The following is a 25,662-nucleotide window of genomic DNA, read 5'->3' as shown; positions in this document are numbered from 1 at the left end:
GCAGGTCACTAAAGGAAATCCCAGCTATTGAAATGTTCAGACATCTTTACATTCTTTTTTATGACTTTATTTAACCAAATACTGAGTTACTGTCTTCAGTAACTACTCAGAACACAAACCATTACATTTCCAAATCTCCTCTTCAATGCTCCTCAAAGCCCCCATAGTTCTGACAAGGAAACTTGTAAATAAGCTGGTCTGTTATATTTTTTTATATTTGAATGTTTTAAAAACAAAGCGGAGTGTGTATGACGTCATCAGCACGCCATACTGGAGTTGTGACAGGAAGCCCGGGCCACGGGCCGCTAGGTTCTACCCCTTCTATTCATTCGGCTAGCTAATCTGAATCGTTCAATTCTACTTCGAGAGCGAGATCATCTGTAGTAGTAGCACTAGACTTCTTTCAGGCATGTGAGTAAAACTAGCAGCAGTTCAGCGGATAGAACGAAAGAATAGAAGCCGGCGCACGCGGATGACGTCATACTCACTCTGCTTTGTTTTAAAAAAATATAAATATAAGAAATGTAACTGCAGATGTAAAAAAAATACAGCGTTCCCCTTTAAGACTCAAGAACGTTCACAGACTAACAATGATCCTAAGCATACAGGTCTTTAACCCTGGTCCAAATGACCTTGTGTCCTGCATGTTGAAGGTATTTCACCGCCTCTGCAAACATGACTTGGATAAGCGAGGGCTTGAAAGGCCTCTCCTGCATCCCTTTATAGCTTGTGGAAGGGAATGCAGTTATTTGATTCAGATGTGCTGGAGCAGGCGCACAAAATCAGTCCTGAGGACCAGGGTTTATTACCTCTAGTTTAAAGAGTATTTGTATATTGGAATGATCCTGTCTAAGGACAGACTTAAAACTCATCTTCAACCCTCCATCTTTCTAAATTAATTTTAGTAAAAACTGAACTATAGAGTCATTTTTAATTTAAGAGTCTTGTTCTGGACTGGATAAATGCTGTCCACACTGATTTACAAATATTAGTCAAACATATGAATAGAATAAAATTCACAAGTTCACAAAAATGGGGTTATGACATTTTATTAGTCAGTTATCATTTTTATTTAGCCAAATGCACATAAAAGCAGAGAGAGAGTGCCATAAAGTGCATTCATTCTTTGGTTTAATGTACTAATAAAATCTTCTAGCCCTTTAAGGATTTATAGAGCTCAAGTTAAAATATAGGACGGGGCCAAAAAAGGCCAAAGTTTGAAGTGGAAAAAGCGGAGCATCAGTGCTAGATTTTTTTTTCTTCTGTTTTAACATGTCTGTTATTGGTTGTTAAATCAAAACACTTTATACTTTCTGTCAGCAAGCAGTGGAGCATATCGCTAACTTGCCTCTTGGTTTTTGTCTTCGCGCTGGTTTTGTTTGGCAGATGTTGACGAGTGTGGAGAACGGAGCTCCTGTTGTGAGCAAGACTGCACCAACTACCCCGGAGGTTATGAATGCTACTGCTCAGCAGGATATAGACTCGGCGCTGATGGATGTAGCTGTGATGGTATGTTTAACAGCCAGTTAAAGGATGGCTGAAACTCCTAATTTCTTTAAGGATCTATAAGTTTGTTGCTCACAGTGTTTGTTAAATTTCTAAAATCACCTTATGAAGTAGTAAGAGCTGCTAACAGTTGTGTTGTGTCTGTTTTGTTCAGATGTAGATGAATGTCTGGCTGTGAATGGTGGCTGTGAACACACGTGCCATAACACTGCCGGCTCCTTTACCTGCTTCTGTGATCGGGGTTTCCGTCTGGACGAGGACAGACGCTCCTGCATCCGTGAGTGCCTCATTATTGTGCAAGTTCACCATTAATAAAAACTTGTTCCAAGTTCGGTTCTCACCGTTTAAACCTGAATTAATTCATGTCCAGCTAACCATGACCTGCTAGTAAAGAAACCTTAACTAGGTCTTGTTAAGTCATTACATTTTCTGTGTAATAAACTTAAAACAAAGATGGAGTAGAGTGGTATCTGTAACCTATGCTTTCCACATTAACATCTGTTTATTTCTCCCCTTTCTCTCTGAAATTCAGAATGCAAATCAACTCATTAAGACTGAGATTTTGTCCTTTTCTGGTTTTCTGAAAACTGACATTTTTACAAACAGACATTGAGAAGTCTGGGGAGCGCCTAATTATCACATTTTTAAATACTTTGTAGAAGCAGCTTGTCAAGTGTTTGTGATTGTGTCCAGACTGTAAGTTAGAGAAGAAACAGAGGCAAACAAGTTCAAGCTAATTTAGATTGGATGGAGAGCTTCTGTAAACAATGATTTTCAGGTCTGGCTACAATTAATGGCAAAATGTAAAAGAAAATATATATAGCCAACTGTCACCTGTTATTTTGGCTATCAATGGGATGGTCAAAGAGAAAGGTATACAAGTGAGCAAATGAGCGGGTTCCCCTTGTTATTGTTGTTTTTATATATATATATATATATATATATATATATATATATATATATATATATATATATATATATATATATATATATATATATATATATATATATATATTTTTTCAAACCTTCCTTAATATTCTTCCTACCTTTAACTGGATGATGAAACAGAACCTGGCTGCAGTAACGACTCTGCTTAATTTGTCAGTTCTGATGATCAGAGCATGAAGCAATCAATGCTGTTGCTGGGTTTGATGCAAGGGTGGTTGTATATAACAGTTAAAACCAAGTTCCACAATAGAAGATATCTGAACAAATTGTTATACTCCTGGTGCTTTTGGAGTCCTGACCAATGTTTTCTTTGACATCTAGTTTTGAATTGAGATAAATCTTTAAAAGCTGTTTCTGGATTTCTCTGTCGAGAGAAAAAAAAAAACATTATTTAACCAAACTTACGAGAAGAAATAGTTAAGTAGCCCCAGATTTTGCATTATTGTACAATGATACTCAAGTTGAAGTAAAAAGGTGTAATTTAAGACAGTAATACAGAATTTAGGGTTGCTTTTTTGTGCTACAGATAATAAAGTTTCTTCTTTCTCAACTAGATTAAAAAACCTCACAGCACATAGATGAAACAACTAGACAGTTGAAAAAGTCTATGGATTTTTTTTTGTGCATTATGATGTATCACTTTAGAAGAGCCTGATGGAATCAGCAAAAATAAATAAGATTATAAAATTTTGCAAAAGTTTTTAAGCACACAAATTTTTGGAATAAGTTCGGACAGCAGATATTTACCTCACAGGACTGATCAGCTGTTTCTGTCACTGCTGGCATCCTGAATGCAGAGTCACATTTCTATCTTGATGTCTCTGGATGGAATGAACCTTCACTAATACTAGCTGACATGATGAAGTACTGTAGGTGAAACTTGCCAAATTCTAACTCATTTATCAATACCTTGATCCATCTGTGGTCTGCACTAGTTTGCTAACGCTATATCCCGTTTACTACTGCCAAGCATAACTTCAATGTATGACGACATTACGCTTTGCATCTCCTCTTTGCTCTATTAGATGGAAACACATTAGCATTTTTTCCCAACTCTTTAAAAGAGTTCTGAAAATTCTCCTTTGGATGGAAACAAGCCCAGTGACATTCAGGTGGCCATAATCCCAGCGTAATACTAACTTTCTTGTTTTTTTTTATTTTTTTATGATGCGGCGGTAATATCAGGAAATTTTGCAAAAAAGAAGCCATTCTTGGTGCCAATTGTTTAAGCTGCAGTCTGTAACATTGAGGAGAGAGCAGACTTCTACTTAAAATTTGAAGAAAAACAGGTTTCACGTAACTCCCCCCCCCTCTCTGCTTCAGTCATGCCCCACCTCCAAGCTCCACCCCTCTCACAGCATCTGCACGGCTACCGCATTGGGGGGCGGGGGTGGGGGGGTGGGGGTGGATTCAGCGTGTGTGAGCTGTGATTGACACTCCATCAGACGCTCCTCTGGCTGTGATTGGTTGTTTTGACTCGTCCCGAATTATTCTTTCCAGATTGAAATACAGGCAGTATGCAGGACCAATTGAAGCAGTTTTTTTCACAGGTTACATATCACATGTACTGCTATCTGGGCATAGGGACAGTTTTAGCCAATATGACAAAAAAGTGATTTTTAAAAACTTACAGACTTCAGCTTTAAATGAACTACATCTATATCAGGCTTTTTAAATCATACTGACCACTCGAAGCACATGGTCGCACAAAGCTGCACACATTGTGGGCATTTTGGCGTGACCCAGGAGGACGCTTGAATGGCACCTACAACTTTCAGTTTTCAAGATTGTTTGGACAAATAAGATAAGAAAAAACAGCTAATGAAAGTTTATGTTTCCAAGTCTTTCTTAATGACAACCATAATCCAATTGATAGCTTTGGCATTACGGTTGTTCTTCATATTTTAGTTTTTTTTTGTCACATGAAGCACACAGGAGTTGGCATTTAATTTTGACCATTCTTTTTTGTTTAAAAAGACAATGGTCTAATACTTTTCCCATAACTTTATCCTTTTTTGTGCCTTTTTTTCCCCCTCCACAGCTCTTGAAGGTGCAGTTGAAGCCCTCTCCAGTGGAGGCGCCATCGAGCTCCCCCTCATTCCCCCCCAGCTCACCTTACTCCGGGATTACGATCAACCCCTGGAGCGCTACGACGACTATGAAGATGACGATGGAGAACTGAGGGCTGAAAGCAGCTTAGCAGAGAAATTTGGTGAGTTTTCCTCCCTATCATTATTAACTCGTTATCATTAACAGGAAACCTGCATTTGATTACCAGACCTCAGCATTCACACTCATTTAGACGAAGACCACATGGGGAGGGTTAATAACCTCAGTTTGTGCTTCCAGGCAATTCATTTATAGCAGGGAACCAGTTTTAAAGACAGAAACACTTTGGCTTAACAGACAGCAGAAGATTAGAACAGGAAGCCCATGAGAGACAGTTCTGATATCAATGAAACAGAAGCTAAAAACAACAGACATCAACCAGTAATGTTTGATTTTGTTAAATTTCTAATATACTGTTACAGACTTAGTGGGGTTCGTGGTAATTTAATGTTATGTTGGGTTGGTATAAAAGTTTTGAAACAAACTTCATAACTTTTATATTTATATAGTTTAATCTTGGAAAAAGTTCAAAAGAAGCAGATTTAGAATGATGGGTCTGTTCAACAGACTGTGATTGCAGCTGTCTGTCATTATCCTGTCGTTTTCAGTGTGTCTGGATGACACCTTCGGCAGCGACTGCAGTCTGACTTGTGACGACTGCACTAATGGAGGAATATGCAATTTGTGGAAAAACGGTTGCGATTGTCCAGACGGATGGACGGGAATCATCTGCAATCAGAGTGAGGGCTGATTAAACATCTGTATGCTGCTGAGATTACAATGAATTATTTCACTTTTAAACAATGTCAATGTTACAGCCTGTCCTGTGGGGTATCTTGGAAAAAACTGCTCCTTTGCCTGTAAATGCAAAAACGGTGCCAGCTGTGATCCAGTCAGCGGAAGCTGCCGCTGTCCTCCTGGAGTGAGCGGAGATTTGTGTCAGGATGGTGAGAAACTTCTTTTTTTTTAACCATTTATTTTCCATTTAAAAGTGCCAAAATATATTTTTAAAAATTGTTCTGAAGATGGTGTCGTGCAGCAGCATTATTGCACTTGTTGTCTTTGTCATTGTGACACTTAACAGCCACAAAATTCAATATGTTGCATTTGGATTTTAAACAATAGACTAACACAATGTAAAAGGAAGTTAAAAAAGGGAAAAAATAGGTTTATATCCAATAAAAATATAAAAATTGTGGGCTGCATTTGTTTTCAGACCTCTTAAGCCAACATTTTGTAGAATCAGCATTTACTGCCGAAAGTATTTTAGGAGGATGCCTGTGACACCATGCACATGTTTTTTTTTCTAAAAACATCTCTTTCAAAGTGGTTCTTGTTTACCACGACTTTCTTTCTTGAAAATATTCCACAGGAACTGTTTTCTTTTGGAAATGTCTTTCTAGTATTACCCTGCCTTTCAGCAGGTTCTCCAACCAGAGCTATGAATCTCTGTAGCTCCTCCAGACTTACCATGGGCCTTTTAGGGGCTCCTTTTATTAATTCTCTACAGTTTTGCCACTCTATTTTCAGATAATGGATTAAAAGTACTCTGTGAGATGTTTAAAGCTCAGATTATTGTTCTTTAAACAAACTCTTGGTCTTTAGCTGTTTTTACACTAAGATTGGCTGGCAAACAGCCCTCTCAGAGAGGCTTTCCTAATACTGATTTTGCTTTACACACAACTGGAGTGTTTACTAATTGAGTGACGTGCTTTGGTTCCACAGTGGTTAGCGCACACGACCCATGTATGGAGGTCTTAGTCCTTGATGTGGGTGACCCAGGTTCTAATCTGGCCTGTGGTCCTTTCCCGCATGTCTCTCCCCCTCTCATACCCCCTTTCCTGTCAGCCTACTGCCACTAGTGCGGTAAAAACAAGACAATTAATGGTGAATGTTGTGCTAGTTCAGTTCACACAGTTAAAAATGAACTAGCTTATGTTTATAGTTCACATTTTCAAAAATCAACTAAGTTCACAAACCTATTTTGTACCATTTGGCCAATTAAGCCACGATTCTACACAATAAAACCTCATATTTCACCCGTTTAATGTGTGATCACAATATATTGAAAGAAATGGAAAATATTTGATCCAGTTAAGCTTTACTGGATGTACAGTGAAGGTTTTATTTAGCCAATTACACTGAACTTAACAAACATACAGGTTTATTCAGGTTCTGCTGAAAAGATCTGTATAAAAAATTATTCCTTATGTTCCTCATTCAGTAGCAATAACTTGCATGCTTTAACTCTATGTGTCACTTTAAATGTGAAGTGAACGTGGCTGACATACGGACTTGTTTTTTAAGTCCTGGTGGGCACAGTTTGCATACAGTATAATACTAACAGTAGACATACTGGTCTGTTTACCGTAATAAGTGCCGTAAAACCTGATGTTATCCAAATGAAAAGTATTGTTATTAATTGAAAGCGAACGTGTCATGTGTGTCGCTCATTATTTCTCAGAGGGAAAGTCGGTCCCGTTCCCAGTCGTTACTTTAAAAACTGATCTGTCCAGTTCAACGTTCAATAAAATTATGAATGTATTCAGCAAATGCTGTTCATTGAATGTGTTCATGCACATCACTGTTGGATGCAATGTATTTTATTTAGTTGTATTGGAGTAAAGAACCTAAATATAATAATGGGAAACTGTTTAAAACATGCATCGCTTCTCTTATATCATAGTTATTTCATAATTGTGATGGTCATAAAGAAAATATATATTGCAGAATTTTGAGGTTTGTTGTTTTAAGGGGAAAGATGTAAAAGCCTTTTGCATTTTGGCATTTGATAATATGATGTAATCATCCGTCCCCAGGCTGCCCTAAAGGTTTCTATGGAAAGCAGTGCAATAAGAAGTGCAACTGTGCCAACAACGGCCGCTGCCACCGGACCTACGGAGCCTGTCTGTGTGAACCGGGACTCTATGGCCGCTTCTGCCACCTTTGTTAGTCTTCATCATAAATTCCAACCTCTAACCCCTTATTTTAGAATATTCATTTTATGAGTCATATACTTTGAGTGGATTTTAAAAAGTAATCTTTCTGTGCTCAATGACGCAAAATCGTCCACTTAAGATTCCTTTTTTTAAATTTCTCATCTCAGCGTGTCCCAAGTGGACATTTGGTGCTGGCTGCTCTCAAGAGTGTCTCTGTGACCAGAAAAACACAAAGGAGTGTCACCGCCACCATGGCACCTGCATCTGTAAACCCGGCTACCGGGGAAGCACCTGCAAGGAAGGTAAGACTTCAGGAGAAACATCCACAGTTCTACATTTTATTTTGTTCATAATAGCATAAAAAATTATGGATTTGGTAACAGTGAAGGATCTCACATTTTATACTCTACAGATGATTAAAGACCGATACTAGAAAAACAAACTTGTTATCTTGGCAAAATCTTCCTGCTTATCATTAAAAAATAGACATTGACACAACTGCAGTTTAAAAAACTTTTAATTACCAGTTTGAAATCATGTATTTATTTTTGGAATTCGTGTCTTAAATTAAAATAAACTGTGTAATTATGCACCAGTAAAGGCTTTATTTCATATGTTTACATGAGTGCATTCAAATTACAGCTGTACAGTGAATTAGTAGATAAGGTTCAGATCTCTTAACTTTCATCTGAGGAGATTCACTTTCAAATAAGTAGAAGAGTTTAGGAATTGCAGCTCTACCTACTGGTTTGTAAAAGAAAATTGCAACTTCCTCTAAATACAATTTAGTGCTATATCCTTCATTATTTTGTTCTATTTTACTAGATAAGTCAGGAGTGATTTGCAGATACACATTAGAGAAATTTTGCAGAGATTAAAAATATGGAGATTTGCATAAATTCTGTACACTTTTTTTTTTTTTGCCGGATTTGCCTCCAATAAAGGTGCAGACAGTAATATTGTCATTACAAAGGCTTCCTTCACAAGCAACAGTACTGATGCTGGTCATATTGCACCCATATCACCTAATTCATAAAGAACTGCTGGGAGGTTAATTTGCTTTGAGGGGCGAACAGGAAAGTCCAGCAAATGCCAGGAATATCTCCCAGAGACAATTCAAATACGATTCCATGATGCAGCCTCTGTGACACCATCCTGGAGAGAAATATCAGCTGTGTTTATAAATGTTGGAGATTGGCCTGTTTTTCCAGTGTAGTCCTGTTTCTCTGACCGTGACTGGCTGGATGTGCTCTCTTCATCCTCTGACATGGGAGCTGGCTTGGAGCTGGTCTGCCTGGCTGTTTGTTTCCTGTATGGGGCCGCCTTTTACAGTTGTTTTTTATATCTCTGCTTCTGTCTCCTTGAACCCCAGTCGGCCTCGGCAGATGGCCGCTCACACTGAGCCTGGTTCTGCTGGAGGTTTCTTCTTGTTAAAAGGGAGTTTTTGCTCTCCACTGTCGCTACAAGCATGCTTAGTGTGGGGGATTGCATTCGAGTCAACAAATCTATGCAATCAACTGGGTTTCCTTAGATAGAAAACTTTAAATCATTTGACTTTATGATCTGGTGAACTGTAAAGTGCCTTGAGATGATGTGTGTTTTGAATTGGTGCTATAGAAATAAACTGAACCTCAGAATCAGTCTAGATTGACTAAGGTTTCAAACAGGGCTACTTCGAGTTACTTACAATTTGACATTAATAACAGACACGATCAAATTATTGTCCAATAGCACCTGGGAACACAGATCAAAGTGCAGGTTGGTATGTTATGAAGTAGAGCAGCTAGTAGCGAGACTAAAGTAGCTAATGTAGTAGCTAAAGGACCAAAACCTTAAGGCATGTTAGATGCTCCACGAGAAGCAAGATGTTTTTTCCTGCCCTCACAGCCCATGTTGTTCCCCTCTTAGGATTTCTCACTGCTTGTTATACTGTAGACACGTCTTGGCAAAACATGTTTCTTGTAGTGTGTCAAGTTGTCTGATTGGTCAGGATCTTAAGGTATTGTTAAGAAGAAGAACCTATTTCCCTCTTGTGTTTAGGGGTTGGAAATTCCTCCATTATTTCAGTTCCATAAATCAGTGAAGTGATCTGTTATGTTATGGAAGATTTGAGGCTGGAGCAGTGGTCAGAAAATGTGAGAATTTGCACGATCTTTCCTCAATCTGTCCTAAAGTGTTCATGTAAAGTGTTCACATGCTCTCCTCTTCCTTTATTAATTCGAAAATGCCCCCTCTGCCATAGTTTGCTTTTGTTTTCCTTTGCAGATGGGAGGTAAGCTGCAATGGACGAGACTTTCTATAATTTAGTCTTGAGAACAAGAATAAATGTCTGTTCTTGTGAAATATTTACCAGGTTTAAGAGTTTTGATCCATGAGCAGAAAACTCTTCAGCTCTTAATCCCAGTGAGAAACCTTTAATCAATCGTCAGTAACATTAGGCAACATAAACCATCAGCTACTGTGACAACCCTCGAGCATTAAAAAAGTAAGAATGGGTTTTTATCAGTTAGGATTTGGCCCACATGTCTCTTTATTCTTGGACAAATTAGGCAAATGTTAAATACATCTAAAAAGATGTTTAGATTATATCTAAACATCTGTGGGGAACATCTAACTCTGAATCCCTGAATCTCTGTATATTTGACACTTTATGGTATCCGTAGGAAAATGGTCTCCAGCTTCTCATTCCTAGACAACTTCAAGTGAGGAGTAGTGAAAGGATAAAGAGTTGAAGAAAAGTTACAAAAGCAAAACAGACAAAAGATCTTAAGCAGAAAATCTTAGGTTTTTTTTTTTTTTATAATCTCTTATTCTTACAAAATTAAACAAACATTGTTTATATTTATTATTAATACACCCTTTACATTTAAAGGTCACTTCTGTTATCCCTGCTCATCGGCTAACATACAACTAGCTCATCAACCAATCGCATTTCACCATCCCACAGCATCTAGACATCTAGAAAAGGAGAGGAGAGTGACTTTCAATTCTCACAACACAGTATTTTACTCAGTAAGTGAAATAATTGATCTATTTTCTCCATAGAATGTAAACCAGGAACATTTGGATTCGGCTGTGAGCACAAGTGTGTTTGTCCACCAGGAGCGTCCTGTGATCATGTGACCGGAGACTGCCAACGCAAATGTCCCGCTGGCCGTCATGGGGAGAAATGTGAGCAAGGTAAAAGACTACAGCAAATAATGATGTCAGGGATACGTCTATTTCTCATCCCGTATTGAAAGTCTATCCTATGTGTCAGAGTGTCCAGAGGGAATGTTTGGATCTGGCTGCGTCCAACTGTGTAACTGCACTGGTGCACCATGTGACAAAGAGACGGGACGATGCCACTGTCCAGCTGGGACGTACGGGCAGCACTGTGAGAACTGTGAGTCAGAATGCATATGTGCAAGTGTGAAACACAAGGACTCGGTTTTCCAACAACAAAATTAATTCCTTTCCAGTGTGTCCAGAGCGGTTCTGGGGTCCTGGTTGCAAGGAAATCTGCCCTTCCTGTGAGAATGGGGGCGTTTGTGATAAACACAACGGGTCCTGTAACTGCCCGCCTGGATACATGGGAAGGCTCTGCCAAAACTGTGAGTAAAAGCAGCGGGCATTTTTAGGAAGATTTCCATGGCAACATAAATTAAACAGTCCAACAGATGGGAGGGATGGCAGCGGTGTGGAAGTTTATGATGGCGCCATTTGGATGTGAAATGAAGTAGCTGGAAGACAGATGAGATGGTTTTACTTCAGGGTCATTAGTTTAAAAATCCTCAGCCACCTAAGAAGAAGTTTTCCTGACTGGGTATTAACCACGAGCTGGCTCCTTAAGCCACCTTTTCTCTGCAGAGACGGTCATGGGAACTTGGTGCTGGATGTCCAATCATCTGGAGGTAATTACAGCAGATTCATTTTAATGTTTAAAATAACATTCTTTCCTGTGCAGTGTGCCCAAGTGGACGTTTTGGTCTGAGATGTCAGATGAAATGTTCCTGTGAGAACAATGCTCGCTGTGATCCAGTAAATGGAAGGTGTAGCTGCGCTCCTGGATGGACTGGACTCAACTGCAGAAGAGGTAAAGGTCCCACAGAGCCAATTGGTAAACAGGTAAAGACTTGTGATGAATCTGAGATGCTTTGTTGCAGCCTGTGATGCAGGACGCTGGGGAGCCGACTGCAAAGAAAGCTGCGACTGCAAAAACGGAGACGGCAGCTGTGATGCTGTAACGGGCGTGTGTAGCTGTGAAGCAGGTTTCACTGGACCAAGCTGCCATCAGAGTATGCTTTGCTTTCATCTATTTGTTTTCAAGTTACAACCTCTATCTGCAATTTAAAGTGGGATTTAAAGTGACAGGTTCACAGAAAGCAATCTGTTCGTACACTCATGGATCTGTGTCACTGCTGTGTTGTTTGTGGTTTTACCCCCAGAATGCCCAGCAGGTGTGTTTGGTCTGGGCTGTCATCATCGCTGTCAGTGTGAAAATGAAGCCCTGTGTGACCATGTGAGTGGAGCCTGTACATGTCGGGCGGGATGGACGGGCACATTCTGTGAAAAGCGTAAGAGAAGCCCCTCTATCAGTATTCTAGATTCCTCCAGCTTGAATAGGCAGTAAAATGAGGATTGTATCTTTGTCTCAGCATGTCCTCAGGGTTTCTACGGTCTGGACTGCCAGGAGAAATGTTTCTGCCAGAACGGTGGAAGATGCAACCACATCAGTGGGGCTTGTTCCTGTCCTGCAGGCTGGATCGGCCCATTCTGTAACTTACGTGAGTGATGGGAACAGATAGATGCTGTGAAAACAGGAGCTGATGTTATTTCTGGATTCTTTAGGCTAATAAATAGAAAATTTTCCTCTCCACTTTTACTGCATACTTTAGTGGCAGAAAGGGTTAGTGTAAAGTCAGTGATTCAACACAATCAGCTGGAATTCCTTGGTTCACTTTTTTTTTTACCAAGCATCAAATCACATTATATTATCAGCTGATTTTGGCTGGTCTTTTTCTGCAATTTCCATTATATTTGACAATTTTACTGTGACTATTCGGGAGACCAGTATTTTATTGTGATCTTATTCCACATAAACCGACATCCTGGTTATTTCACATGAGATCTATATTTTCAGAGGAAATAAAAAGCTGCATTTACCTTGCTGGATAACGGCACACCTATATTGGCTTGCTTTTGGTCCAATCATCTTTTTATTCAGTTTCACTCATCTTCAGTTAACGCTTGTTATAAATCATATCAGAAAAAAAACTCAGCTCCCTGACAACATCAGGCTTATTTTAAAATGTATACTCTTGCAATATTTGGCTCAATGATGCAAAGGCCACAGTTTGCAGAGATATTAACAAATGCTTTAAAGCTGACTCACATGGCAGAATTTTAAGATCAAGTGTTTTTTTTAAACTTAAGAGACCCCCACATGAAGATAAAAACCAGGGATGGTCGTTTAGTGTGTTGTGTCCAACACGAGCCGATTATAAAGCTCTTGACACAGTTGCAGTGTGTAGAGACAGACATGCTGGTCTGTTTTTACCATCCCCACATACCATTCCTAGTGACAGCGCTCAATCCGGCCAATCTCTCGAGTGGTTGCCGTTTCTGACTAAATGTTAATTATTAAGCGTTTTTACATGGTAAAGACTGAAAGTAGCAGAATAGAGAATCAAATATTATTTTTTGGCAAGTTTGATCATTTACAGTTAATGTTTAATATTGAAATTATATTTTGATATGGTATTAATAATACAATTCTTTCTCCACTGTTAACTAAACATTGTAGTAGAGTATAAAAGTCTGAGGACTTATGTTTCCCTGTGCTGTACATGGAAAAAAAAAGAACAAAACTAATTTCTCCTGGCTTTTAATGGAATCCTAAGTGGAGTTTTGACTCTTTATATTACGGTATTCTTGTTCATTTTTCATGGTTTATGGTGACAGCTCTACAGAGGGAGAGATCATTGCTTATATTGGGACTGTTTCCCAGCCAGCTCCTGGATCAGCTCTCTGATTCATTTGAGCATGCTTGACATGGGGGACACCACATATGACAGGACATTGGGCGAAGACAATCCAACATCTAGACTGCTCCGATTTGAGATAGGAACAGTCTTAGACGTTTTACCAAGCACACCTGATCACTCTTAACACACCAGGAATATCTTCCAGATTATTGGGCTGAGAGGCTCTCGTACAGGAACATTGGGGCAGAAACAGGAACAATTATGTTACTGTGTGAATCCTCCTTTAGTCAAAAGAAGAAAACATAAACCACAGGTCTGGCATGGCAGAGGACTTTTCACACTGAGCCTAGCTCTGGTTCTGCTCCAGGTTCCTTCTTGTTTAAGGGGTGTTTTTCACCTCATGCTTGGTATGAGGGATTACTGCAAAGTCAATAATGCAACCGTCCACCATCCCTACATTCTCATCCATGAGGAGTGAACGCTCCAGTCATTGACTCAATGCAATATACTGGGTTTGCTTAGATAAGAGAAAACTTTAACCAATCTCTGTATGATTTGATTGAATTTGTTTTCCAAATAACTTTTCTTTTGATCCGTTCAATTCTGTTCACCTGAAATGGAATTACATTCAATTAAACAAAATCTATTTCATTATGGTATACTTCATGGCCCAGAGAAGCCAGTCACCCACAAGGGCATAAAATAAAGGACAATATGTTACCAAATATAGAAGTTCTTCATAAACTGATAAAGATATGACAGAAGCTGGTCAGAGAGCAGCGGGACCCTACAGGATTTTTTAAAACCTGCTGACAAAACTCTCATGAATTATTCATACACTGTATCTGAAATAAAGTTATGTCTTGCAAGAAAGCATCTTGATGATTTTTTTCTACAAAAACCATCAGACATAGTAAGAAAAATAAACATGGGGAGCAATGTGTTATGTCTGATGAAACCGAATTTGAGCTTCTGGGCCACATTTTGATTAGATAATCAAAAACAACACATTATATCACTGACAGACCCCGATACCCTAACTGAACCACGGTGTTGGTAGTATCGTGCTGTTGGATTACTGCTGTTCTGATGGCAGTTAGGTTAATGGGAGCAAAATGTATGTTTTCTTTACAGTCTAAAGTATTTTTACAAGTTTTTTCAAGCAAGATGGACAAATATTTTCAGTTTAAAAAATAGCAAACCGAAGCTGATTCAACCATCTCTTGGTTTAAATGTGTTCATACTTTTACATCTTGGTTGTTTAGGAATTTTATCTTTCCTTTCAAATATTTCATTTTTTCAAGTGAGTTGTGCAAGATAAATGTTATTCATGTGGGAACAGGTTGTAATGATCATCTCTGCATATTTTATCAAACCATAAAGCCTGGCATTTTAACCGGACCTTATCATATCAACCATATCAACCGGACCAGTGGAACCGAGTTGATATGGTTGGATTATAATGGAATGAATCAAACTGATTTTAATTGATATTTCTTCATAACTACTGTTCGATTAATACAAACTTAATTGAATGTTAAAAGTTTCTGAATTAAAATAGGATGAAAAATGGATTGGTTTTAGATATTAAGGAAATTCCAGTCCAACGTGAGAAAGTACCATCTGGACATTCCCCATGCTGCAGCCTGGATTACTTTCAAAATGCTGGAATTTTGACTTTTCATGATCAGAGTTCACCTCGAGGTAATCATATTGTTTTCTCTGTCTCCTGGCAGCGTGCCCGACTGGGTTCTATGGGCTGGGATGTAACCAAACCTGTGGCTGTCACAATGGCGGCATCTGCCACCCGGCCAGTGGGCAGTGTGCGTGCATGGCAGGCTGGACCGGGACCAACTGCACAGAAGGTGAGTTTGCGCTCCCAGGAGAAGTGAACATCTGTGATACAGGTGAAGACGAGGTCAGACCAGAGCGTTTATGTCTGTTCTTTTCCCAGAATGCCCTGCTGGGTTTTACGGAATAGACTGTCAGCAGCTCTGCTTGTGTCAGAACGGAGCCGCCTGCAACAAAACTGATGGAAACTGCACTTGCCCTGATGGATGGACAGGCACGGCCTGTGAACTGGGTGGGTGACACTTCATCACAAAGTGCAGTACTTGAGTAATAATTAGTTTTAAATAGCTCTTTATTTTTAGATTACCACTGAAAAAGATAACTGCAGAAATCTATTAAGGTTTAACAAGCTTATGTGATGTTTTTTAATTAAAGTTTGTAGTAAAAGCTGAATACTGCCTCCTTAATTAACAGCATCCCTGCTAAAGATCTCACTGAAAATGTAGAAACATTTGCTCATTAAGAATTTGGGATACTTATTTTTTTCAACTGCACCTCAAACAATGACAGCTTTAATGTGAGCAACATGTTTTAAAGCTACAATTTTCATTTTGAGTACAATCTAGTGCATCTGACTTACTAATTTACTTCCTGTTTCCCAAGAGTATAAATCTAAAAGAAAAGAGAGGAACATTTCTTAAAGCCCCTATTTCAAATAAGGAAGAGATAAGAAAATACCTTCTAAGTGTGTTAGAAGTAGCAACCTCCATATTTAAAACGTTTAAAACAGCTGATTGTGCCAACCAAGCCTGGACCGATGTCCTGAGGTGGCCGCATGTTTTGGTCACCAAGCTAACATAACAAACCATTAGATGCCAAAATGTTGGAAAGTTGTGCCAGAAAAAGCCTTTTCTCTCCTTCCATCATAATCAGTTGTTCATTAAATAATAACTGAGACATAATCTGGAACTTTATTAAGATGATTTTCTGTAACAAACACTTTATGAGGTTTGGTGCAAAACTAAAAGGCTGAATATGTCGAAGAGTTTTCAGCTTTTATGGAGGATCTGTGATGCAGACCTCGTTGTTCTACAGACTCAGTCCAGTCTGAAATAGAGTCTGTTGAGTTTCGAGCAATGATTCGCTTTTTGTATTTGAAAGAATGCACATATGTGGATGCACAATAATTGCAGATGCATAATTTCAGCTGGATCAAAGACTTTGAAGTGGGTCAGAAGCATTACTTATTGAACGTTAGACAAATTAGGCAAAACAATCTCAATGTGTCCATATTGTCTTATATTGAGGGAACATTTGTTTTCTGCTTTGAAACCATTGGGCTGCTACACTGTGCAGAACCTGGGAGGATTCTGGGATTAAAGGTGTTGTAGGGAGTCATCCACAATCTGTGCTTTAAGCCAGTGATTCCTACTTCCTCCCCAGGATGGAAACATGCAGCTCTATTACCATTTAGGCCGCTACTTCACAATGAAGGATTAAACTGAGATTCAAGTTATGTCTGAGATACTTCTCCCTCTGTTGATCAAAGCCTAAAGAATTGTAATGAGGGGGATCAAAAGACTTTGAAATAAACTTCTAATTCAAATGTTTCTTTCATTTTTACTGTAGTAATTTACTGGTTTGAATTTGCTGCCTGAGCTCATCTATTATTGCCTAAAGTCTGGTTATTTGCTGGCAGCCAGTGTGTTACCCGATTGACCCGCTGATGATATTCCAGCTACTTCACACGCTATCCTCCCTCTGTGACTGTTACAACCTTTTCCTTTCGCGTTCAGCCAGGACCCCCTCATTCCTCCCCCATGCACAGAATGCTTCTAATCTCGTCACAGGAATGTCTCCAAACCCGGTGTCTTGTGTGGTTCTGTCATTAAGTGGGTGAAAAAAAGGTGTGTTGCACTCCTAACAGTGTTTCTGTCAAACAGGCCTCACGCTGTGATGTCTCTTTCCCTGTGTTTGTGCATGTGGCTGTGTTTGGACAGAGTGCTCAGCGGGCCATTTCGGGGCAGACTGCCAGCAGCGGTGTGAATGTGAGAACGGTGGCCTGTGTGACAGACGGACAGGACGCTGTAGCTGCAGCGCTGGCTGGGTTGGAGAGCGCTGCGAGAAAGGTGGGTCACTCAGCTTAACTTTAGAAAGGATGACCTCATGTGAACCGCTGCGGAGTGAAAAAAAGCATGCTCACATGATGCCAATTCTGTGTGTTTTTCTTAATCATGTCTTCACCTTCCTGTGAGCAGCGTGTGAAGCAGGCCTGTATGGGGCTGGCTGCAACGAACGCTGTCAGTGCATGCACGGGGTTTCCTGTCATCATGTGACCGGCGAGTGCAAATGTCCTCCTGGATGGAGGGGAAAGCTCTGTGACAAAGGTACTGCTGTTGAAGCGGGGCCATGGCTTTAAAAGTGTCTCTGCTTCAACATAATGATTAGAATAGATCGACTCTGTAACATGTGACTGCATGCTGATACGGTCATTCTGCCATTTTAGTCAGTTGTGTTGAGCCTTAGACATATGAAGAAGTTACAGCCCTAAGGGGCAGGAATTTGACCCCCCAGGATTAGCAATAAAAATATGTTGGATACAAATTTTGGACCATTTGTCAGTCAGAACAGACAAGTCTGTATTAACTCAATGTCACAGAGGAAAATAACCACCATTGTCCTTAAACAGGGAACTACTGCAGCTCATCAGTCTGTTACATTTTACATTTTGCATAGGAATAACAAAAAGGATGCAACAACTACACCTACAGGCCTCATTTAGCGTGTGACATGTAGAATTTCATCACAATACAGTCAGAAAAAGAATGAACAAGTTGGAAGCATTTTCAGGAAAAAGGTCCCTTTAAATAATTATAACAGCAAAACATGCATTTTAAAAAAAGTAGTAGCTGCATGAACCCCAAGATTGTTGCTGCATATTCTTTACAAAGCATGGTTATTTGGTTATCAACAGTAGCATCAGCAAGAAAAGCAAAGAACATAAAAGGAAAAAGTTGAACTGATAGGAACAAACAGCAGAGCGAGGCCTTGTTTTGTAGTCACACCAAAGTACTGTGGAGTCAAATGAGAGAGCACTTCCCTATCAGTCTACATAGATGCCTTATTATATTGAGAGGGCATGACCCCAAATATGGCAGCAAGTTTAGAATCAAATGTTTTAAAATCAAAATCTTCCTTAACCTGATTGAAATAGCATTAAGAGGCATTAAGGGAGCTGCTCAAAAACAAATACAGGCAAGCCTTTACTAATTGAGAAATACATGAAAAAGAGCCAGATTCTCCACAGCAGTATGAAATGCAAATGCAGTAGAGCCCTGCTTCAAGTTCTTATTACTTAAGGTGGCTCTAAAGGGTGTGTTTAGTCTGAACTCACTGTACTGACAGCTATTAAGAACCCTCTATTTAGTTAAATCATAAAACATTTGGTCATAAATTTAAATTCAAAAAGCTGACATTGTTCCCATGTTTTATTTTCCAGCCTGTTTGCCCGGTACATTCGGGGAAGGCTGCATGCAGCACTGCAGCTGTGCAGAAGGAAATTCCTGCCACCATGTCTCTGGAGAGTGCGGCTGTCCTCCTGGATTCACCGGCAACGGCTGTGAACAGAGTGAGTCCTGCAGCAGTCATCTGTGGCTCCTGAACCTCCTACTGTATCTCCAGGCTATGAATAAAAAGCAGCCCCCCCCACCCCAGTTTCAAACTTAATCAGTTAGGAGACAAGGAAAGAAAAAAGGAAAGCATCTGAATCACTCAGCACTAGTGAACCTCTGTCTTTCAGCTTGTATTCCAGGATTTTTTGGCCCAAACTGTAACCAGGTTTGTCAATGCTCAGAGACGAACCAGCTCTGCCAGCCAGTGACTGGATCGTGCTACTGCGCTCCAGGTTTCCATGGCTCCAAATGTGACCAAGGTAAGGAAAGAAGACAACATGGTAACAATTAGTCCAAAACCCTGACTAACAACGCTGAGTGTTCTTTCAGTGTGTAAAGAGGGTCGCTATGGTCTGAACTGTGAGAGAGAGTGTCGCTGTGAAAATGGAGGGAGGTGTGTCCCTTCAACCGGAGCTTGCGAATGTCCAGCTGGGTTCATAGGCCCGCGCTGCAACATTGGTGAGTTCATATCAACCTTTAAACCTTTTCACATGTTGTCAAATTACCTCACAAACTAAAGAGCTTTTTATTTGATATTTATTTGAGTTATAAGTGTTGGGAGAACTAGTTTATCCCTTAGAGAATATCGTCTTTAGTCCTGGTGCAGTCCAGCAAGGGATGAACAAACACTATAAACAGAACATAATTATAAATATGGAGTCAGCAACAATTTAAACCAAACCTGGAGCATCGTCATGAATTAAAATCATTTAGATTTTTTTTTTTTTTGCTTTTATTCTTTTTTGTAGTCCAATTGTCTTAATTGTTTTACAAATATTTTTGCTTATATTTGTCTTGTATTTCATTATCTAATTCATGTAAAGCACTTTGAATTGTCCATGTACTGAATTGTGCCATAAACATAAACTTGCCTTGGAGAACTAAAGTCCAACAGGGTTTGTGAATTAATGGAGAATAAAAAACATATAAAAAGTTTGACTTGCTAAACCACCTATTGTTTCTGCTCCAGAAAATGAAACCCACCACAACAGTAGAATAACTTTTTTTGACTTCATTAGAGTCAATCTTTGTGTAGTTTAATTTCAATGTAAATTCAGCTGTTCGATCAAGGCCTTAGAGGTAAATGAGAACAACTAAGCCTAGACTGATGGCCTGAGTGCAGAGGATTATTCAATAAAGCAGCCATGAAGCACAAGGAAACTCTGGAGGAGCCGAACTGATCCACAGCTCAGGTGGGAGAATTAGCCAATAGAAAAACTCGTCATCCACTTCACAAAATTGTTTTATGAAAAGGTTTCATGAACAAAATCATTACTTAGAGAAAGTAACAGGAATTCCTGTTGCAGTTAGCTGCTAACAGTGAAGGCAGACTCAGTAAACAAAGAGAAAAATAGGATTTGGTATTGAGAAGATTTGCCTGTTAGCAGATCCATGTGTGAGAAAGGCCTCACATATTACAGTGCATGGCTGCTTTCCATCCAATCTAACATAGCTTAACCTATTTTAAATAGAAGAAAAATATTCTGTACATGTACAAAATCTGTAGAAATTAATGTGCAGCTTTAATTGCAGCACAAGTTCGCTGTAAAAGGGAATGACAAAAAAATAAATGAACTTTTCTTTTTTCAGGTTTTTATTTGTAATATTTAAAAGCTATGTTCAGCTTCCCTTCACAAATGTAAACTTCTTAGTGTAAATATTCAAAAAAATCACAACAAAAACATTGTCAGGAATGGGATCAAATGTAAAAAGTTTTTGGGGAAAAGTTAAGGGGACAGTGACTGAAAGATGAGTTTGTGTCTGGTGCCAGCTTGTCCCGCGGGGCGTTATGGTGTGGACTGCAGCCAGGTAGCTCTGTGTGGAGAAAAGGCCCAGAATGACCCCATCACTGGCAGATGTGTTTGCATCCCGGGACACAGAGGAGAGGACTGTCAAAAAAGTGAGTTAAAACATTTTCTCTCTCATTCTATTTAGAATGTGTCCACTGGATTCATTCCCTTTTTCTTCTGTCTCTTTCATCAACCTCATCCTCTCTCTCCACTTCAGCGGCTCCTTCATTATAATTTGCGGTGTGTGTTTTGAGCTTCAGGCTGCCCTCTCGGCTGGTTCGGGGCGAATTGCATCCAGCGCTGTAACTGCAGTAACGGAGGATCCTGCAACTCACTGACAGGAAACTGCACCTGTGCTCTAGGCTGGACTGGGGAGCGCTGTGACATCGGTAGCAAGATTTTATTACTGCTACAGTTCAACAATAAATAAGAAAGTGTTTGCAGTGTTTTAATACCACAGTGTGAAGTCATGGGTTTGATGTTTTGTCCTGTTCGTCTCCTCCCAGAGTGTCCTGTGGGCCGATTCGGCGTCAACTGTCAGCTGAAATGTAGCTGTCAAAATAATGGCTCTTGTGACAAAGTGACGGGAACGTGTCAGTGCGGATCAGGATACTACGGACATCTGTGTGAACACGGTGAGGATCAAACAGACAGGTACACAGAAAGAGGGGTGAAAGTGTCCTAAGGGATAAATCTGATGTTTTGCTTTAGCCGGAAGGGACGACAGTTTTGATCTCATTTGCTCCCAGAGACCTTAGGGTTGCACAAGGCTGAGTGGAGCTGGCCTCCACTGTCGTAGACTACAGTGAGTCACATGTTTCCACAGGCAGGCATGCTCTTTGAGTGTGATAAACATGGACACCACTGTAACATCCTGCTGCTGTGAAGCTTTTTATTTGCTTTATGCGACTTTCTGCTGTTTGTTGCTGAAAATATTCTTTAATAAAAACTGGATGGACAGATTAGGAACTCACATGTTGGATACCCAGTCTAGCTAATGGAAATGTTTAAATATTTAATAAATGATATTAGCTGAACTATGAAGTGGAGCTGATGTGTATTTCAGTATAAAGCATAGAAATTACATCTCGTGTGCTTTTAATTTAAGATAATCTAAGATTCTTTTACTTTATTTAGTTACACCAGTCATAATTTTTGATTTCCTTGCCTGAGCTTTAAAATATCTGTTATCCTCCCCTCCTTATAAAGGATCTTCATGCGTAAAATGATGATTGGACACCAACTGCCAGAGTTTACTGTATTTAGATATGAGGGCGTGTATCTAATGTCCCCATCAACAGAGCTTCGCTTGACTCGGTCTCTACTTCTAGATGTTTCTAAATGATTAACCAACCGCATGTTTTAAGGGTGTCTTTTGAATGTCTCCTATTCAGTCTGCCCTCCTGGTTTCCATGGTCCACGGTGTCAGCTGCAGTGCGATTGTATGAACGGCGCCACTTGTCACCCAGTATCAGGCCACTGTATCTGTCCTCCAGGATATCACGGGGCCCGATGCCATAAAGGTCGGTTTAATCTCATGGGAAAAAAAAAAATTTAATACGATAAATCATTTTATACTAGACTTTGTCCGCAGTGTGTGAGCAGGGAAGGTACGGTCAAGGCTGCAACGAGGTGTGTGACTGTGAAGACGACGCTCCGTGTGATGCCGTGACTGGAAGATGCATCTGCCCCTCGGGGAAGACAGGGACCAGATGTGACATCGGTAAGTTTCAGTCCTTTTTCCAACTCTGAGAGCAAGCATCAACTCAGAGAAGCAAAAAGAAATCTATTTTGGTTTCATATTAAGAGTTATAATGGTTTAGACTCAAAGATGCACTTTAAATTGGAATATGAAGAAATAGAGGAGACTTGAGTATAAAAGCAGTTTTTTGGATTTCAGCCTTTTTCTAACCCCGACAGCATATAATGAAATATTCAACACTGGAATATTTTTTGAGATGAAAAATTACTTTTGATCAACGAATTTCACAAAACATCAGCTCAGAACTGTTAGGAAGACTTTCTCCGTGGACTGCCTGCAAACCTACTTCATATTTCATGGGCACCAAAGAAAAAGTTGTTTTAAATAATGCATTAAGAGTAAACTGAAAAAAAAAAGTTTTGTTCTTACAGCTCTGAGAGGCAGCTTTGAACTTGTGCACTGTGTTCACCTTTAAACTTCCCCTGTTATGGTTGTTGGACATCTGTGTGACATAATCATGTCATCGTGCATAGATGGTACTCTGACAATGAACTGAAGCTGAAAATGTTGATGGCAATCAGTCTTGACATCTTCAGCTGTTGTATCTACAGGCTGATGCCGAGACGCTGAAGTTAAACTCGAATATTTTCTCTATAAAGTTCCTCGCTGTTCTCTAATAATTGGTGTATTAAATAGAATTCATTATTCGCCGTTTACTGGACTTCCAGGATAATCTTTAAAGCTGAATTTTGACCAAATAAAACCAAAAATTATCCCCAGGGTTGTACTTAAATATTTTAAAATAGATGTACCATTTTTCTAACAAAGTTTCTATAATGATAGGTGTTAGCTTTGGTAATGGCCACTGGCCTGTGTGCATCTCAGATGTTATTAATCAGTGTTTGATCAACACTTTTCTATCAAGTTTATCCAACAAGGTAAAAAAAAAAAAATCATAAAAGGATGTTATTAATATTGTTGAAAATTTGTTTAAAGCTGCATTGATGAAGCTGCCATGCAGGCTCTTGTTTATTCTTTACTGATCCTGGTTCTGTTTCAGACTGCAGAGGTGACCGTTACGGGCCAGACTGCGCAGAGACCTGCGAGTGTACGAATGGGGCAGAGTGCGACCGTCGCAGCGGTCGCTGCCTCTGCCCTCACGGCTGGATGGGACTCTCCTGTCAGGAAGGTACAGCAGTGACTTCACACACACACACTGGAGGTGAGTCAGTATCAAAGGATGCCTCTTTGCTGACTCGGTGAAATCAGAGTAAATAAGCAGTGTCAAATGCTGACGGTGTTCAGGTACCATCTGTGTGGGGCAGAAGTGCAGACACTGCAGCTAATGTTGCTGTGTTGTTTATTTCTTTCAGTTTGTTTTGATCAGATCTGAGTGTTGGACTCACAGCTCTGCTTCATGTGCTGATTTCCCCTCAGGTGGACCCCAACTCCTCAGCTATGGAAGCAGCAGAGGGGACTCCGTGCATAACTCATTATAACAGCTCCACAGAGCTGGAAAACTGAAACTGGGACAGATGAACAATGAAATGAAAAAGTCTGACAGGAAGCAGCAGCCTCTGTAGAGACTCTGAAGAGAACTGCAGCTGAAAACAAGGTTGCAACCTGGATCTGTGGGAAAACTGTGACTATATTCCCATAAGCAGAGTGCAGCATCAGGACATTATTTGCAAGACCTCTTGTAAAGTCATTTAATTTAACTTTTTTGCAGGCACTGTATATTAAACCCTCCCAGGAGCAATTCATGCAGATTTTAATAGTGATTAAAAGGCAGCAATTTCCAAACGTTGAACCCAAATTATACCATTTTTTTACATTTCACTTTTAACAGCCACAAACTTTCATATATTCACTTATGATTCATGTCAAAGCAACACAAAGTAATGAATTATTGTGAAGTCAAAACAGAATGACTAATGGCTGAAAATCCATTAAAAATGTTTATTTGTATGCCACACCCCTCAGTCAATTGACTATAGATTTTTAGCTGCAGCTGCAAATCTGCTGGGGGTTTTTCTCCACCAGCTTTCTACATGTGTAGACATCTATGAAGATCAATATTTGCATAATATGTTTTTTAAATCAGACCTCAGTCTGTACTATTTTAAAACTGAAAAACCTTGATATAAACTCCATTATAGCTGAAATTTTATGACCGATTTTCCCCTAAAGGTTGACCATAATTTCTCATAGTGTGTTCTCTGTGTAGCCAATCAGATCAGACTTGAGCAGAATTGCATCACCTACATGATCCTCAGATTTTGCTTGCTGAGCTTTGGACCTTTACAGCTCATCCAGTGGCCTCTTGTTTGCTTCTGATTCTTTCCTTGCTGTTTGGCTTTGCATTGATCTGCTCCTTTTTGGATAATGGGTGGAATAGTGCTTTATGCAAAGCCAAATTAATTAAATAAATCCTCATAAATAAGCCCTTGCTGCCTGAATTAACTTAAATAATATTTAAATGTAATATGCAAATGAGAACTATTAAGGGTAACTTTAATGGCAGCAGCGTACCTCAGATATTGTTTGTTGTGTGTTTGGAATATGCAACAATCTGTTTCTATGGATGCATGTGTATGTGGGCTACATTACAAATATATTAGGAGAATTGAAGCCCAGAGTCTTGCAGGGACTAATCTTCTCCATAATTATGTTTGCCATTTACCTCCAGGAAGCAGTTTGTTCTAAAGTTAACCCTCCAAGGCCTTCACAGACCGGCTGTAGTTGTACTAAATTACACACAGGTAGATACTTAGATAAATCATAAAGGCAACTCTGTGCACAGGAGTTTAAGGTTGTCACAGTAACAAGAGCCACAACTTTATATTTGATTTATCAAACATGGATGGATGGCTGGTTGGCTTTACGTACAGTAATTTGTGTTGGCTGACTACAAAAAAATGAATCTAATGTAAGTCTTGCACAATGTAAAGGTTATGAGTACATTACCTGTATCTCTGTTGAATGATGGGATATTACACACGCTTAAATGTTGGACAGCTAAGTTATTTTTTTTTTTTATCTAAGTCACATTAAATGAAGCAACACAATCTAGAAACTGTCCTAAAGTAGATTCTGTGTAAAAATTACTTCATATTTATATTTTGTATGTTTTACAGCTGATCAATGATCAATGACCAAGTTGAGAAATAAAGACAGACACACTTAGTTGGTTTACCATTCTTATCTTTTATCATTAATTCATTTTTTTTCAGTTAAAGA

General features: G+C 39.5%; 1 protein-coding gene across 5 annotated transcripts in view; it reads left to right on the top strand.

Moving 5' to 3' along the window:
* Positions 1-25,617, top strand: part of megf6b (multiple EGF-like-domains 6b) — a 94,208-nt gene extending 68,591 nt beyond the window's left edge. For 2 of the 5 annotated variants that reach the window (XM_038307843.1, XM_038307847.1), the window contains 28 exons: positions 1,387-1,509; positions 1,661-1,783; positions 4,496-4,666; positions 5,172-5,303; positions 5,382-5,510; positions 7,383-7,511; positions 7,670-7,804; positions 10,548-10,682; positions 10,762-10,887; positions 10,964-11,095; positions 11,449-11,577; positions 11,648-11,779; positions 11,930-12,058; positions 12,140-12,268; positions 15,205-15,333; positions 15,423-15,551; positions 17,260-17,388; positions 17,518-17,646; positions 18,759-18,887; positions 19,059-19,190; positions 19,261-19,389; positions 20,702-20,830; positions 20,975-21,109; positions 21,227-21,355; positions 22,115-22,243; positions 22,315-22,443; positions 23,483-23,644; positions 23,860-25,617. In XM_038307843.1, the coding sequence (XP_038163771.1) occupies positions 1,387-1,509; positions 1,661-1,783; positions 4,496-4,666; positions 5,172-5,303; positions 5,382-5,510; positions 7,383-7,511; positions 7,670-7,804; positions 10,548-10,682; positions 10,762-10,887; positions 10,964-11,095; positions 11,449-11,577; positions 11,648-11,779; positions 11,930-12,058; positions 12,140-12,268; positions 15,205-15,333; positions 15,423-15,551; positions 17,260-17,388; positions 17,518-17,646; positions 18,759-18,887; positions 19,059-19,190; positions 19,261-19,389; positions 20,702-20,830; positions 20,975-21,109; positions 21,227-21,355; positions 22,115-22,243; positions 22,315-22,443; positions 23,483-23,644; positions 23,860-23,921 (3,635 nt within the window). In that variant the 3' untranslated portion in view covers positions 23,922-25,617. The remainder of the gene's footprint in view (positions 1-1,386; positions 1,510-1,660; positions 1,784-4,495; positions 4,667-5,171; positions 5,304-5,381; positions 5,511-7,382; positions 7,512-7,669; positions 7,805-10,547; positions 10,683-10,761; positions 10,888-10,963; positions 11,096-11,448; positions 11,578-11,647; positions 11,780-11,929; positions 12,059-12,139; positions 12,269-15,204; positions 15,334-15,422; positions 15,552-17,259; positions 17,389-17,517; positions 17,647-18,758; positions 18,888-19,058; positions 19,191-19,260; positions 19,390-20,701; positions 20,831-20,974; positions 21,110-21,226; positions 21,356-22,114; positions 22,244-22,314; positions 22,444-23,482; positions 23,645-23,859) is intronic. The other 3 variants (XM_038307844.1, XM_038307845.1, XM_038307846.1) reach the window with 3 other exon arrangements.
* Positions 25,618-25,662: the final 45 nt, after the last annotated feature.

Source organism: Cyprinodon tularosa, unplaced genomic scaffold, assembly GCF_016077235.1.
Source record: "Cyprinodon tularosa strain WSP-4 unplaced genomic scaffold, ASM1607723v1 ctg621, whole genome shotgun sequence".
Lineage (NCBI taxonomy): Eukaryota > Metazoa > Chordata > Actinopteri > Cyprinodontiformes > Cyprinodontidae > Cyprinodon > Cyprinodon tularosa.
Note: the sequence above shows the minus strand (reverse complement) of the source record. Positions and strands in the feature narration are given on the sequence as shown.